Source organism: Apaloderma vittatum, unplaced genomic scaffold (assembly GCF_000703405.1).
Source record: "Apaloderma vittatum isolate BGI_N311 unplaced genomic scaffold, ASM70340v1 scaffold24142, whole genome shotgun sequence".
Classification (NCBI taxonomy): Eukaryota; Metazoa; Chordata; class Aves; order Trogoniformes; family Trogonidae; genus Apaloderma; species Apaloderma vittatum.
Genome location: NW_009705685.1, coordinates 68,315 through 82,954, shown reverse-complemented (window position 1 = coordinate 82,954; position 14,640 = coordinate 68,315). Strand labels below are relative to the sequence as shown.

The 14,640-nt window shown below is 38.7% G+C and overlaps 1 protein-coding gene across 1 annotated transcript in view; it reads right to left on the bottom strand.

The window, feature by feature from the left end:
• Positions 1-596: 596 nt before the first annotated feature.
• The window catches only part of STEAP4 (STEAP family member 4), a 19,952-nt gene continuing 5,908 nt past the window's right edge, over positions 597-14,640 (bottom strand). Inside the window, 4 exon segments of the mRNA XM_009865525.1 lie at positions 597-866; positions 1,867-2,031; positions 2,630-3,157; positions 4,474-4,929. Of these exon segments, the coding sequence (XP_009863827.1) occupies positions 597-866; positions 1,867-2,031; positions 2,630-3,157; positions 4,474-4,929 (1,419 nt within the window).

Below are 14,640 nucleotides of genomic sequence, written 5' to 3'. Positions count from 1 at the left end.
TATGAATGTAGGTCTCTTTTGGATCAGATGTTGATGGAAGATAAACTAATGCTGGGAGGATGAGAGCCCTTCCCCAGCCTGCATCCATCCTGCGCACCCATTCTGTGACTGCTGGTGGCTTCTGGGGGTGGCAGCAGGGTGTGTGTTCATGCACGTGTGCCCATGGATCTGTGTGGAGATGTGTGGGTGCAGGTAGACCTGAGTTCCAGTGGGCAGGATAGGGAAGAGGATCAGGTGCCACCTAACACCAAAGGTTACTTGGGTTTTGCCCAGCCCCAGGGGAGGTTTGGAATGACAGAAGAGGGACATGGAGCACCACTTACTTCTGTCATACCCTTCTTAGGAATGGAGGGAGATTATACTGGGCAAAAGAAAGGGCCTGTACCTGTGTGGAAACATGCCTGGGGTGCTGGAACTCATTGGTTTCATTTGGTTTATATTTTAAGCTTGTCATTGAAGTGGCTTTATTTTTGCTCAGGGCCTGACGAAGTTTTCTCTTTTTCTCTCACTCTCCAGATAAAGGAAGCCCAGGACTTCATTTCGATATACCTTGGTAATATTTTTTTCCCTTCTTTTCAATAATACGGTTTAGTCTTTTATACAGCAGACTTGTTGATAATGTAATTTGACTGTTCTGAGTATTGAGGATTCCTCTCCCAGCCCTGTCGAATTCGTGTGAGAGGTTTGTCTAGACAAGGAAATATCAACACAAATTTGACAACAAGTACGATGCACGGAATGATGAGGGAGAGCATATAAGCGTGTGGAAGATACCATCTGTACGATGATGGGTACAGGAACCACTTTCCACCGTAAACCAGCGTGTGTGCAGTGCACAAAATCAGTGACAGATATCCCAGTTTGGACTAGAGGACAAAGGAAATAAAGAAGTGGAGGTTAAAAAAGTAAATTAAACAAGAAGAAATGCAATTTACAGGACACAGTAAGCTTAGTGGAATGTGCCAACATTGGAATTAGCTGGGGAGTTCTGAAATGAAACTGTTTTATATAATGTAAAGGATCGTATTGTTTTTGATAAAGATTCATTCAAATGGATCTATGTGGCACACTTCTTTTTTTTTTTTTCCATCAACAATCTTGGTAATTTTTGCCAGCTCATACATGATGCTTAGTGGTTGTCATATTTGTGCAAATGCAGAGAAAAGGCTGAAATCCAGCGGAGAGATCCAAGCTTTTGTATGCTCTAGTGCTAATCCATCCAGAACTACATACTGTGCAAGTTTTTTGCCTTGATAAAACATTCATTGATAATAATTTCCCTTTGCCTCCCCCTCCTCTGCCAGCCCAGCTCCTGCAGAGGCACGGCAGCTTGTATCATGCTTCCTCCAATTGGGGGGCAGCTGAGATTGTAGTCTGAGCAAGGGCAGACTGTTTATAGGCAGAGCAGTTTTTAGAGTCTGCAGAGAGTGCAGATTTTCTTTAGATATCTGGCATTGAGAGGATATGAGCTATAATGTCATTTTTTCAGACCAATTTTAACTGAATTGTCTCATGAACCAACAATATTAGCCTAATAAATGGCTAAAATATTTTGTGACTTAGTATAATTGTGGAATATGATGATTCCACAATGTCAGCTTTATGTTTGTCATTTAGGAGCTCATGTCTTCCCAATTTTGTCTTGCTGATGCATTAATCCCAGCTGAACCATAAGCAGCCATCAGAGCAGTTGTGGTTTTTTGCAGATGAGCTGTATAGCCATGTAGATTGTTTTCACTGTGAGGGTAGATAGGGCACACATTACATTTGGAGATACTAGTGGAAAAAATCTCTAAGTCTAGTAAACCTACCTGTGGAAATAGTTTATAAGGAAAGAAGATTTTTTAGAATAAGTCATTTTCTTACCTGTACAAATCGAAATTCTCGCCAGTTGACACTGTTACTCACTGAAGGCAAGGAAGTTATTCCCAGAAGAACAAATAAAAAAAATCCTAGAATCCCCAAAGCCAAGTAAGAGTCACCAAGCCAGGCATTAGTGTTGTTGAGTGGTTCTGTTTTATTGTTCAGTGCCTGAAGAAAAGAAGACCAGGTATATCTTAGTTTTTAGGATCAATATGCAGAAAAAAAAATCTTTTAAGGTAACAAAGAGATAACTGTAACACATTTGCTCTCTGAAGATCATTGAAGATTTGCCTTGAAGGCCTACTCAAAAAGTAAAAGAACTGTTACATTGCGTATAGGTTCCATGTACCTATAATTGTGGTGCATGTTTTTACACTGCTGTAGACCTATTGTTGAGGACAGGTATGTGATCCTTTGTTTCTAAGTAAGGTCAGAAAGTAATAATATGTGCCAATCTTAAAGCTATATGGAGAAAAAGGGAAATACATTTCTTTAAATTTCTGTTAATGTTTAAATTTTCCCTGCTTATTTTATTAATATGTAAATTATCTAGGAGGAAGACTGAGGCCAGAAATCTCCTCAATTTAACATAGTATCAACAAACTTTAGGTATACCAAGAGTTAAAAGAAACACAGAAACTAGAAAGATAATCCTATTGCAAAGAACATTAGACTATCCACATGAAATTCTAAAGCTTAAGATAGAAACTAGTATTGATAAAAGGGCCAGAAGAAAGGAAGACACAGAGCAAGGAACAAAACTTACCTCGGAGATCGTTTGACTGCTGGTTCTCCATTTTATAAAGGAGCGAATTGGGGTAACAAGAGTGTACAAAACATGCAGAGAAGCAAATGCCAAGGCTATCAGTCCAAGCTGTTTCCTACAGAGCATCCATTTGTCCAGCCAGTCTGGGAAACGACGATATTTGGTACCTCTATATAACTGAATAATTGCAGCAAGTACACCAGGAAGATAAACTGAAGCAAGAAGGATGAGTGCCAGCGTAGGGCAGATCTGATTTGCGATGGTTATTGCAATGTAAAATGAAAAGTCTTGGTTTTCATGAACATAAGGGTAAATTACATTGTAGGTCAAACAGTAGAAGAAGAAGAATGCAGTTAGGCCAAGGGACAAAAAGATGGGAAACTTCCACATTGGAAAGAGTTGCAGAGGGTAATTTTCTATTTCCCGAGCAGCCAAAAGGGATCCCTGATCTACTGGAGTGAGACCCAGTGAACGAACAATATCCATCACCATTTGTTTAGCTTGCATGTTATCTCCACAGACAAACACCTGCAGCCAAAAACAAACAGAAGCTTTATTTAGACAGACTTTTGCGACATTCTCTACTGCTGTCCTGCCTGGTTATGGACTACGAGTACAAGCTTCCTAGGCTACTTTCCGGCTTCCCTACTGGCCTTAATCTACATGGGCAAAAAGTAGCCTATAGGTACTTTCTCTGCCAAAAAGTAAAAGAACTAAGAATATTAATATTTTCTTTGGGAAAGGAGATTTTTTCAAGTGACAACATTTTGTATCTGAAAACAACAGTGTATAACACACTTAGTACAAATATTTGACCAGAAGAACTTGACATACTCTTCTGAAGACCCGCAAGCAATTTGTAAGTACAAGATTTTATGAGTAAGCAGGAGCAAAATTTTCAATTGCTGCTACAGTGGTCCCTAAGTACTCCAGTGAACTAGGAATAGAGATCTTTAAAACATGATTGCCCTGACACAAAAGTAAATATTGTTTCATTCCAAGTCAAGTAGAATAGTGAAGAAACTATCTTTTCTGTGAATGTGCAGGACAATCATCCTTTTGGAACTGGGAGAAAGGGAGAAATTTCTGCTCTTATTGATATGATAAAGACTTGTAGAGCCTAGGCTTGGAAGTCCTTGGGTCTTTAGTTTAGCCCAAACCATGTATCTGGCAGCAGAAAATAAAGCTAGCAATGATTTGAGTAGCTGGCTGATTTTCTGCATTGTACAAGATAGCTGTCACTTAGAGCAGCAGAAAACAATAGTAAATTGTTAACTGCTGTGTTGCTTCCTATGATGAGCTCTGTGCTTGCTGGCCTGTGGTTAAAGAGCTGGTGAAAGTAGTTTGCATGCACTGTTGTGATAAACTTCTGTGCTGATATATTCTGATTTAGAAAATTTTATTAATTTATTCATGTTACGGCTCACTTCTGTTGCTTGTACTCATTCTATTGTCTTACCATATCCCTTGCTTCTTTTTTTTTAAATTCATTTTTTTCTTGCTTTGATATATTCCTCCTATCTCCTTTCTGTTTAACTTTACAGACAGATATACAACTGATGTAACCCTGATTTCCTCCTAATTGGCTGTCTCTTTGTAGCTCTCCTATCTTTTTTCCCCTACTTCTGTAGGGTCTCCAAACATCAAATTTGGAGGCAAGCTATCGATGCTCCTTGTCATGCCATACTACAAGCCAAAAGTAAATTTTAGCTCAAGTAATTTAAAATGGGTGATTATAGTGAAAATACCATCTCAGCCCTGATTCATATCCCGTATATGTTTTGTCTAGCTGTTAAGAAGCTACATGATATATGACACAGGAAACCCTGGTTGCTCAGTCTTACCTGCCGGCTTGCATCCAGTGTGCCTGACTGCAAAGCCCAGGCAGATACAGTGTTAAAGGCTTTCACAACCTTAGCACCAGGCACCAACTGAGCAAGGTTCTCTGCGTTGGATTCAGGATACTGGTTCATTTTCAAGTTGTTGCTTATGTCCACCAAGACTTTTCCATGGAGGGTTTCTGCTAGCTGTGTCAAGAAGTTGTAATGTTGCCTCTGTATTGCTATAATGATGACGGTAGCTTTCTGCGCTGCTTCTGCGTGGCTCAACACCTCCGCGTCTCTGGGAATCAGGCTGGGTGCCTGTGTGCTCCGGCTTCCGAACACAATGGGGTAGCCAGACTGAATGAGTTTATGGCCCAGAGCTCTTCCAAAATCGCCAGTTCCAAATATGCACACTGTCTCTCTTTTGTTAGAAGTGCTAGGAGCCATAGCCATTACGTTGGAAGAATTTTTGTTCATCTGTTTAAAAAAAAAAAAATAGGAAAAAATTAAAGAAAATATCAATCTCCTGAAAATTAAAGGTTGGCATACAAAGTCTGGCTGTACAAAGTAAATATCTGAGAATTTTCTTTCCTCTTAATGTACTTCCTGCACACTCTTCCGAATACACACTCCCAGAAGATTCCCATGTAATTTTTAAAAAGAGATTCTGGATATTCTCCTCTCCATCTCTTATGGCACTCTCTGTTCCATCCATGTTTTGGATTTTAACATTCAGCTGAACTGTTACTGTTTTCCTCTCTCAAAGGGAAAGTGGGAGGAAAAGATACTGGAGCACAGAGAGAGCAAGGGTTACACATATTTTGGAGTAACTTCTAATTTATGTAATTTCTATTTTTTTTAATTTCTATTTCTAAATTATGCAATTTCTAATTTATGTTATAGCAAAACATTAAAGAACTGTGCTTTTTTTGGCTGGAATAGAGTTTGTTTTTCTTCATACAATCTACTATAGTGCTGGTTTTTGGATTTGTGCTGAAAACAATGTTTATAACATGGGATGTTTTAGATGGGAAGTGGTGAATGAATTCCTTGTTTTGCTTTGCTTGCGTGCACAGCTTTTGCTTTGCCTGTTAAACTGCCTTTTATCTCAACCCACAAGTTTTGTTGCTTTTACTCTTCCAATGCTCTCCCCATCCCACTCAGGGGGAGTGAGTGAGTGGCTGTGTGGGATTTAGCTGCTGGCTGGGGTTAAACCATGGCAAGAGGAGAGTGTTTCTAATCAGTGTAGAACTTGGAAGGTCTTTTATAAAATACTTGAAGAAGAAATGTTATAAAAGACATCTACAAACCTATTTGTTGTCCTCAGTATTTCCTTAATATGACTAGTCAGTGACAGTTTGTTTTATTATTGTTCTTCAGTTTCCTGAAGAATGTCCTGTGAAGCATTTGGACAGCAAACTTGGAATATTTCATGTTGAACATAGATATCTGATATTTATATGTTACTCATAACAAAATTCTCTTTGAAGTTTTTATCTATCCTCCTTTATCACTGTACCTGGAAGCTTCAAAGTCTTTAATGTATTATCCATGCCATAGCAGTATGTACAGTCTGTACTTGCCAAGTGAGATATACGCAGAATCAAAATGGTCTGCTCCAGAGATTTTGCAGTAGGTCCACATGCTGTTGTCCTCACTTTACAAGAGGTGAACCCAGATCAGAAAACCTAAGTCTCGAAGGAAGACACTCAACAGGAGATCTTGAAAGACCCCTCTCTTGGACTGGCAAGTAACTTAGTACTTAGAGCAGCCATTTAATTTGCAGGAGCCCTGATTCAGGTCTTTCATTGCATCGCAGTTAACTGTTTTAATTAAAGCTATGGGAATAACTGATTTTCCAATTTGCAGGAAAGAAATGCAGGAAGTGGTTAGCTAGACACAAAGCAATTGCTTTGCTACTTCTGCTGGAAGCAGCATTCAGAACAAAACTGCTGTTTAAAAATACTGAGATGATATTCTTCAGTTTCTTTTACATTTCTCTCTAGCCAGAACAGTGTTTGCTTTTTAAAAATCCAGTATGATTTTAAATTGTTTGACCCCAAACTTGCATTTGTTTGGTGAACAGAAAAATTAAGCTGAACTTCCCCCTACCCTGCTGTGACCTAGAGTTAAGGGCTATGAGTCAGGCATGCACACCTTTTTTGGCCCGTGCTGCAGTGTGTAAGCTTCACTAGCAAGGCATGCACAGAAATGCTTATTCTGAGAATCATATGTGAAGATTTTGTCTTGAACTAACTCTGTACGTAGCTAGCTAGCCCTCAGCTGGCATCAGTGCCTGCTCAGCGCCATTCTTGCAATGAGCTGTGCAAGCCCTGAGATTGAGAGACCTGCCAAAGGAGTTCACTTCTGGGCATTAGGGGAAGGCATTGATTCAGGCAGAGAAGGGCCTGAGAATCTGTGTGCTTGTGGTCTCCGTGGCTCATCGTTGTCCCTCGGTAGGCTCTGCAGGATGGGAGGGTGTGAAGCCCATCTCTCCTGAAGCTGCAGTCCCAGCTGCCTGGCTGGACGCTGTGTTCGTCACCAAGAAACACACTGAGCATGAAAACAGATCCTCAAAGGGACACATCTGAATGTCCCATGCATATTCGTGCGCTCTGACACATGCATACAAATGCAAAGTCCTTTGACATATTTAAAAATCATTCTCTGAGGGCTTTATTAGTGTCCCATGAGGCTCTAATGTGACTAAAGCTCTAAAATTCCTTTCTGGGGATAGAAGAAAAGAAGAGTTGCATATGTAATATTAATGAATGGTCCTACTCAATATCTAATAAGATTCATTTTTCCTTTCTTAATTTTTCCTTTTAGCAAAGTATGGTCCTATCTAAAGTGAAGAATAAAACTTATTGTAACACATGATCATCCACTTGAAAACTTCTGTATTTGCCCTGAAGATATCATTAAGTTATTGCTGAGTGAACTATGCAAATCATTCTCACCAAATGATGGAAAAAAACCCCAACCTCAAATGGATGTTATCAGGTAATATATTTGGTAGATAAGTTAAAATTATATTTGTTTGAAATGATAAAGATATTTAATATAGAAATGGATCCACCAGCAAGAAATAAGCCTGTAGAGATCTTACATTGTTCGCTAATACTGAACATCTCATTTGCTAGTGAACACTCAATTCATCTTGCCAGAAAAGAGGAAAAGGGGGTGATGAAAAGAAAAAATAATCTAAGGAACAGTTCTTTTTCAAACCACAATTTCTTGAAGCACTAGCTAAGATATAAAGGGACTTGTACAAGGCAGTGAATATTACTCCATAGAAGCTGAAAAGAGTTAAAGCTGCCTTTAATACTGGTCTAATTTAGCTTAATATCATTTTTAACAAGAGAAACAATTTGCTTGAATAAAGTAAGGAGAATTTACCTTTTCTTTTTAATGACTGTTCAGTAGGGATGCCCATAGCTGTTATGATGGTACACATTATGTATTAGAAAGGATCTGGTGACCAATGAATTTTTTAATGAAGTATATTATAAAACTGATATTAACTTCATAGTTCATCTGCTACTTCTGAAAGTCACATGTAAGATAAGGCAAGTTTGCTTTTAAATCCTAGACCTTCTGGACCATGCCTCCTTCGAAGAAAACAGAAATTAAATTAATTTTCTCAATTGAATCCTTTTTTTCCTTCCTTCCAACTGAAAGAAGGTTATGGTCATTGCAGTGAACTTTTGGAAGTTAATTCAGGTGGTATGTTATGAGCATACAGACAGTGCAGGGATAAATTCTGGTTTTGCTGTGTGTATTTGAAGAAAATGCAGCCCCTGATCGCAACAGGGTGGGTGCAAAGTCAAAACAAGGAAGCTTTGGGGCTTCCCAGAGTCCATGGCAGGGACAGTTGCAATGGGAGAAAATAGTAATTTTCTGTATGACAAAGTGCTTTATTGTCATACATCAGTGTGAATGCTGGGAAGCAGAAGTAGATCCCAAGGGACACAGGGCCGGTCTGGTGTTGGGGAGCTCAGGCCAAAGGCTGACACTGAGATCTCAGTAAATAGCTGATGGCAGTGGAGGTCTGCTCTGTGCCCATGGGCATGCCAGAGGAAAGCAGAAATACCAACAAATAAATATGTGCTAGTAAATTATCTGTTCTTTCATATATGTAGCCAAACATTGTCTGAGAAAAAGCCATAGGCATTTGTATCTATACATAATACTCTTGCTTATATTCATCCCCTTAACTTTAGAGCACTAGTGATGTCTTTGGTTATTTGAAGAGTAATCCATGTAAACTTCTGTAATGATTAACCGTGTCCTTTCTTTTCTGTATTGCCATACACTGAATTAACCTGTTTTAAGGAAAATGATGGTAATCTCTGAGTTTGCTTGGTCAGTAATGATAAAATAGGGCACTGAAAGAAAAAAGAAGCTCAGTGCAAAACTGTAATTTTTATCCACTGCATAAATACAAGGAGAACTCGATGAAGGTACAAGGTTTAGTTCAGCGGTTATATGCAAAAGTTTTTATTATGTAGGAATATAAGTTAAGACAGGCAGATTGCTTTGCACAAGGGAAAAGGCAGGGATTTCCTAGCAGAAGAAATGCCAGAGAAGAAGTACAGTGCCAAAAGTGGAAAGGCAGAGCTGGAACCAAGACGTTCACTGGGATGGATAATGGGCAGATCAGAAAGATGTAATGTGAAATGCCAGATGGGACATCAGTGGACTGATTCAAAAGCTAGAAAGACAAGATGAGAAGACCAGGAAACAGTAAGTTTGCTATTTATATTGAAAACAGAAGCAAAACAAGTTACTCTGGTAGAGATCTTGAGATTATCTAGTCCATCTCTCTTCCTAAGGAAGGATGAACAATATTTAAACCTCATCTCACAGATGCTTGTCTAACCTGTTTGTAAAACCTTCCTGTGTTGTAGATCCTGAAGGCTTCCTTGCCTACTACTTTCTCAGCCATACTATTAGGTGGATTTCCTATGTGTAATCTATTGCCTCCTCCATTGTAGACGCCGGTGTCAATTTATCTCCCTTCTCTTTGCAGCAGACTTTGTTGGACATGAAAGGTTTTCTTCTCTAGATAAAAAAAACCCAAACAAAACGGATCTTTCCCTGCAACTCACGCTTCTGAAAGTGATGATCTCTTCCATTGCTTTCTTCTGAACTTTCTAGGCTAAACTGCTCCAACTGTTAATTAAAAATATAGTGCTAAAACTGAATTCCGTAATCTTGCTGGGTTGTTGCGAGATAGAAAAGGATTGCTTCACTGGCTTCATAGACAACACATCACCCTGCTGTGACATTTGTCATAATCACAACACAGCTGATTCACGGTCGGCTTGTGACACATTAAGGCTGTAAGTACTTTAACAAGTAGTGTGTGGCAACAGGTACCAAGATACCAAGATGTGAATTGAAACAACTGGTGCTGGGCACGTGGTGTTCACACTATCCACGTGTCAAAGATTTTCACCCTGGACTAACTTTGGTCCAGTACCACAGCCCAAGTGCCCATTACCACCTGAATTGCATTGAGGTGCACCTAATGCATGTCTTGTGCCTCAGCTTTCATGGAAAGCGATCTAGTTTGATATGGTCCAAGAGCTCTCTGTGGCGTAAAGCAAAGCTACATCTGATCAGAAATGAAATAATAATGAAAATGCAATCCTTTAATTAGACTGCTCCCACGCCACTTGTGCCATCCTTGACTTCTGCGTTTTATCCTGACTCAGAGCTGTATTGTGCATTTGTCCCTGTTGAATAACATCGTATTTTTTCAAACTGTAGCTTCAATCAAAGTTCATTTTGATTTCTAAGCCTGTCCTTTAACATGCTTGCAGCCCTTTTCAACTTTGTCAGATTGTCAGCTTTAATAAGCATAGTTTCTGTTCTGGCATCTATGCCATTTAATGAAATTCTGGAACAAGACTTTTGCCAGGAGACACCCTTTGTGTATCTGCAGTAAATGTAGTCTTCTATTTTGACAATGATTAACTGGGAGACTGAAAAGATTTCTTTTGCTAGTTCTGCAGAACCTTACCTTATATCAGTTTAATCTAGGCTGCATTTTCCCAGTATGCTTTTGAAAAATCTTTTCTAACATTTACTCTGCTAAAAACTTCACTCATGTCAAGTGGTATAGCCTCTGTGATTCACAAGGCCTGTTATCCTGTTATAAGAGGAAATGAGGTTGGTTTGGAATGATTTGTTCTTGATTAATTCATGTGTCTATAACCTGTTTCTTATCTTCTGTTTGCTTCCTCTATTTGTTTGAGAATTGTACTTAAATGGATTGGGCCGTAATTCTGCACCTCCTCTGTCTCTTACTTTTAAAGATAGCTGTTATTCTTGTCTTTCCAGTCTTTCAAAACTTTGCCTCTTCCACACAGTTCTTAAAGATAGTTATTAACTGCTGTGGAAATGCTTCAGTTATCTACTGAACAATGTGAGGTGAATTCCATCAGCCTGGCTGCTCTCAGGTCATTTAACTCACCTGAGCATGCCCAAGTCTCTTTCTTCTGACATCTTACCAGAATTTTCAGCTCTTTGCTACTATTGAAAACCCTTTTAACACGGTTGACCCTTCTAGTAGAGAAAGAGCAAGATAACACTACAGAGTTGACTTTCTTGGAGTCATTGGTCAGTAGCTTTCTCTCAGCTTAGTGGTGGATCAGTTCTCTCCTTGATTTTCCTTTAACAATTTGTTTTTACAGGAAACTTTTTGTTATTCTACATGTACCTTACTAGTTACATTTCTTTTTGTGATGTGGCTTTTCAAATCTTATCAATATACTAATACTATTATTCTATGCTTGTCTGTAGATTTTGATTTGTGTATGCTCTTGGAGTTTGAAGTTTCTGAATAACTCACAGCTTCAGCCATGTGACTTTCTTACTGCAGCCCTTGTGCTGCAATGCAATCTTTATGTCTCCACTATTAACATAGTTTCTTTAAGAAGCTACCAAATCTTATGACCTCATTTTCCTCTTGAACTGTACTTCTCATGGAAAATCCCCTTCCCACCTTCAGAATCTGCTTATTTTTCTTCTAGGTAGTCATGTCCATTTTTGAGAACTTGATCTTGTCTAGTGGCCTGTGGCAGCTTCCAGCCATGACAGAACTCGTGTATTTTCCCCTCTATCATTTCCCCAAACCTTCTACTGGCTCTGTGTTATTTTATCTTTTCATTCAGGAAAAAAATCTGAGAAAATGAAGTGGGATATAAGGACTATGAGAAGATAAATGGCTAAAACATTGCAAGGAATTTGATCCATAGCCATGTAAAAGAAAGGTTTATAAGTAGAATAAGAAGAAAGTTAATGGCCAGTACAGCTATGATCCATGCAGGTTACAGTGTTGTCTACTGTAGGAACTAGTCTCAAGATTTACAGCACTGATCTATTTATCATGTTTTTTTTCTTTTCTTTTTAAGATCATTGTAAAAATCATAATTCCAAAGGTGGTCATAAAGATTATATGTAGAACAAATATTATGGGAGGATAGCTCTAAAAAGTGAAGTATCAAAGGCCCTCTTTCTATGTAAACTAAGTATTTTGCTATTTCCTTGCAAATAACAGCAGGGACTCTGTTACACTTTGCAAATAATAAATGTGCTAGACATGAGAATGGTCTCTCTGGAGCAACTTGCCATTGATCTAGTACAACATTCTGGAGGCAAATAAGGGTCCTGACATAATACATCTGGCCAATTATATAGCATGCTGAGGGTAGATTCCTTAGTGTGAGTGGATATAGTTATACATGAGCCATGACAACACTATTAACTGTATATTCCAGTGATTTATGTACTAGAATATCAGTATGAAGAGTCTAAGTTTACCTTTCTAGAAAAAGCTCGTTTCTCCAGATTTCAAAAGGCTTTTTTTTCTCTTCTGTTATAATGGAGAGACACTTGTGTTGACAGTTTCATGCACAGTTGATCTCCAATAGTATCCTGCTGCATGAAGAAGTTAATTCTTCCCTCAGGTTCATTAACCTTTGTTGTTTAACTCTGCTTGTACAGTAGTGAAACTGGGATATCTGGGATGAATGGTTTAGGTTCAGACTATATGCTTCTGTAGACCTTGTTTTAAGCTGCTGACCTGACTACTTACATCACACCTTAACTCCACCGCTCTTTTTAACATAGAGGACTTGTCTGTTTCTGTTTTCTTTTTTTCCCAAATATCTCATAATCATTAGAGTAAGGATCAGCTGAACTTTTTCACATAGCATCTGCATATAAAAGTCTTAAAGCCTCCGCTGAAGGTATTCAGCCAAAGCACCTGAGAACATGCAGTTCCTTACATGGATTCAAGAGCTTGTTTACATAGTTTGGAACACACAGGCAGGGCTGAGAACATTGCAATTCATTTCACCAACAGAGATTCAGAGCATGTCTCTTCTGAAACACTTGGAAAACAGATTCTCACCACCACTGCTGAGAGAAAGACTAGCATGCTGTTGGACTTGATTTGATTACACATCTTAATCTTTCTGGGAAACTGTGAGCTGATCTTCAATTGGCTTTTATAGTCTGTTTGGTGAAAGCAAACCCCTTGGAGGTGTCCTCCATTCTGCAGACCTTCCTCTTACCTCTTTGAATAGACTAAATGTGTTCCATCAGGCTTGCTTCCCCCATTCCTCAGTGTACACCTGGTCCTTCCCTACCTGTCAAACATACATCCTTCTCAGCCATGGCAGCCACAGTGCTTTCACACCATGCTAGTGGTACTCATGCAGGTGGCAATGAAGAACAGTGCCTACAACCAAGAGTGTCAAAAGTAGTGGAACTGGCCATATTTTTCTTGTCAGTTCATTAGTTTTAATATGAAGTCTCTTTTTTCCATTCTTTCCTTCAAATTCCTGTATACCTGTGGGTGGACATGGTGAACTTAAACTAAACACGTAAGCGAATATATGTTTTTGTTTGGAATTATACTCTTTTTTTGTTGGTAGTTTTTAGTTTCCTGTGCTGTTAAATTCTCCAAAGTTAACCAGTTTCTTTCAAGAATAAAGTTAATTCCCATTATTGTCTTAGTTCTTTACTGCATGTACTGACAAGTAGAACTCATTGCCAGCCATTTTAAGTTTTTTCATTCTTTTTTTTTTTGTAAAAGAGACTCCCACTTTGTCTTGTCATCAATGATCAAAAGGTGTATATTAGAAAAAAGTGCCCTAATACACTAAAAATTACATATAGTAGACCATTGAATATAGTAAAAAAATAGAGTGATCAATACTTAATTTCTTGCATATGAAGTACTGCAGCTTTGGAAGTATCCTTACGAAGTATTTCACACATGCATAGTCTTCAGTAATCCTGGTGAAGCTTGGAAAACAGTTGAAATGTGATTTTAAAAGTCTCCTTAGAATGATATGTCACTACTCTGAGGCAATCTCATTTGCTTAGAGGTTTTTTTTACCATTCCCACAAAGAATACACTCTATAGCAAATACTGTTTCTTATAAGCTGACAGTTGTAGAACCAAATCTGCTCTAAATTATAAACTGCATTTTTTGTGCTTGATACTCCTAAAACTGAAAGGCATGTGGCTAAACTACTCCCCGGTGATTAATCCAGTAGTTAAACACACAAAGATAATAGCAGAACAGCTCCTAACAATCGTATTACAACAAATTATTCATGAATTTTCTTTCAAGCAAATGCATATCTGCTGTTCTTCTTGGCTCCAAGTTTTGACAAAGCTGATAAAAAATAATTGTTTGAGACAATAAATCCTCCTACAGAGGACATTGCGTTTCCCACATCTTCACTTTTTATCAGGAGAACACTAAAGCTGCCTGGAGGCCCTTCAAACAGATGAAGTATAGGCCTAAATAGATGTGCTTAATGTTGTCTAAATCATAGCAAAAGTACTGAGAGGACTGGAAATCTCACCACCTCCAGCTGCTCCCATAAACATGTAAGACCCTGCTCTAAGCTGAGTAATTTCCTCAGTCTTTTCAGGGCTGTTGTACTGTTCTGAGGTGTGCAGGTATTAAGCTTTAATACAGCCCAGTCAACTGCAAGGAGAATGAAAAATATTTTGTAAAACACCTGTAACTTAGCAAGGGTGAGAATGTAACACAGAACTCCCTACAGTGCAGGGGGCACTGGATTTATCCCACTTGGCCCAGGAGATGTTCTGACACATTGAAAGACATGTTTTCAGATCTGCCACACATGGAGAAGCAC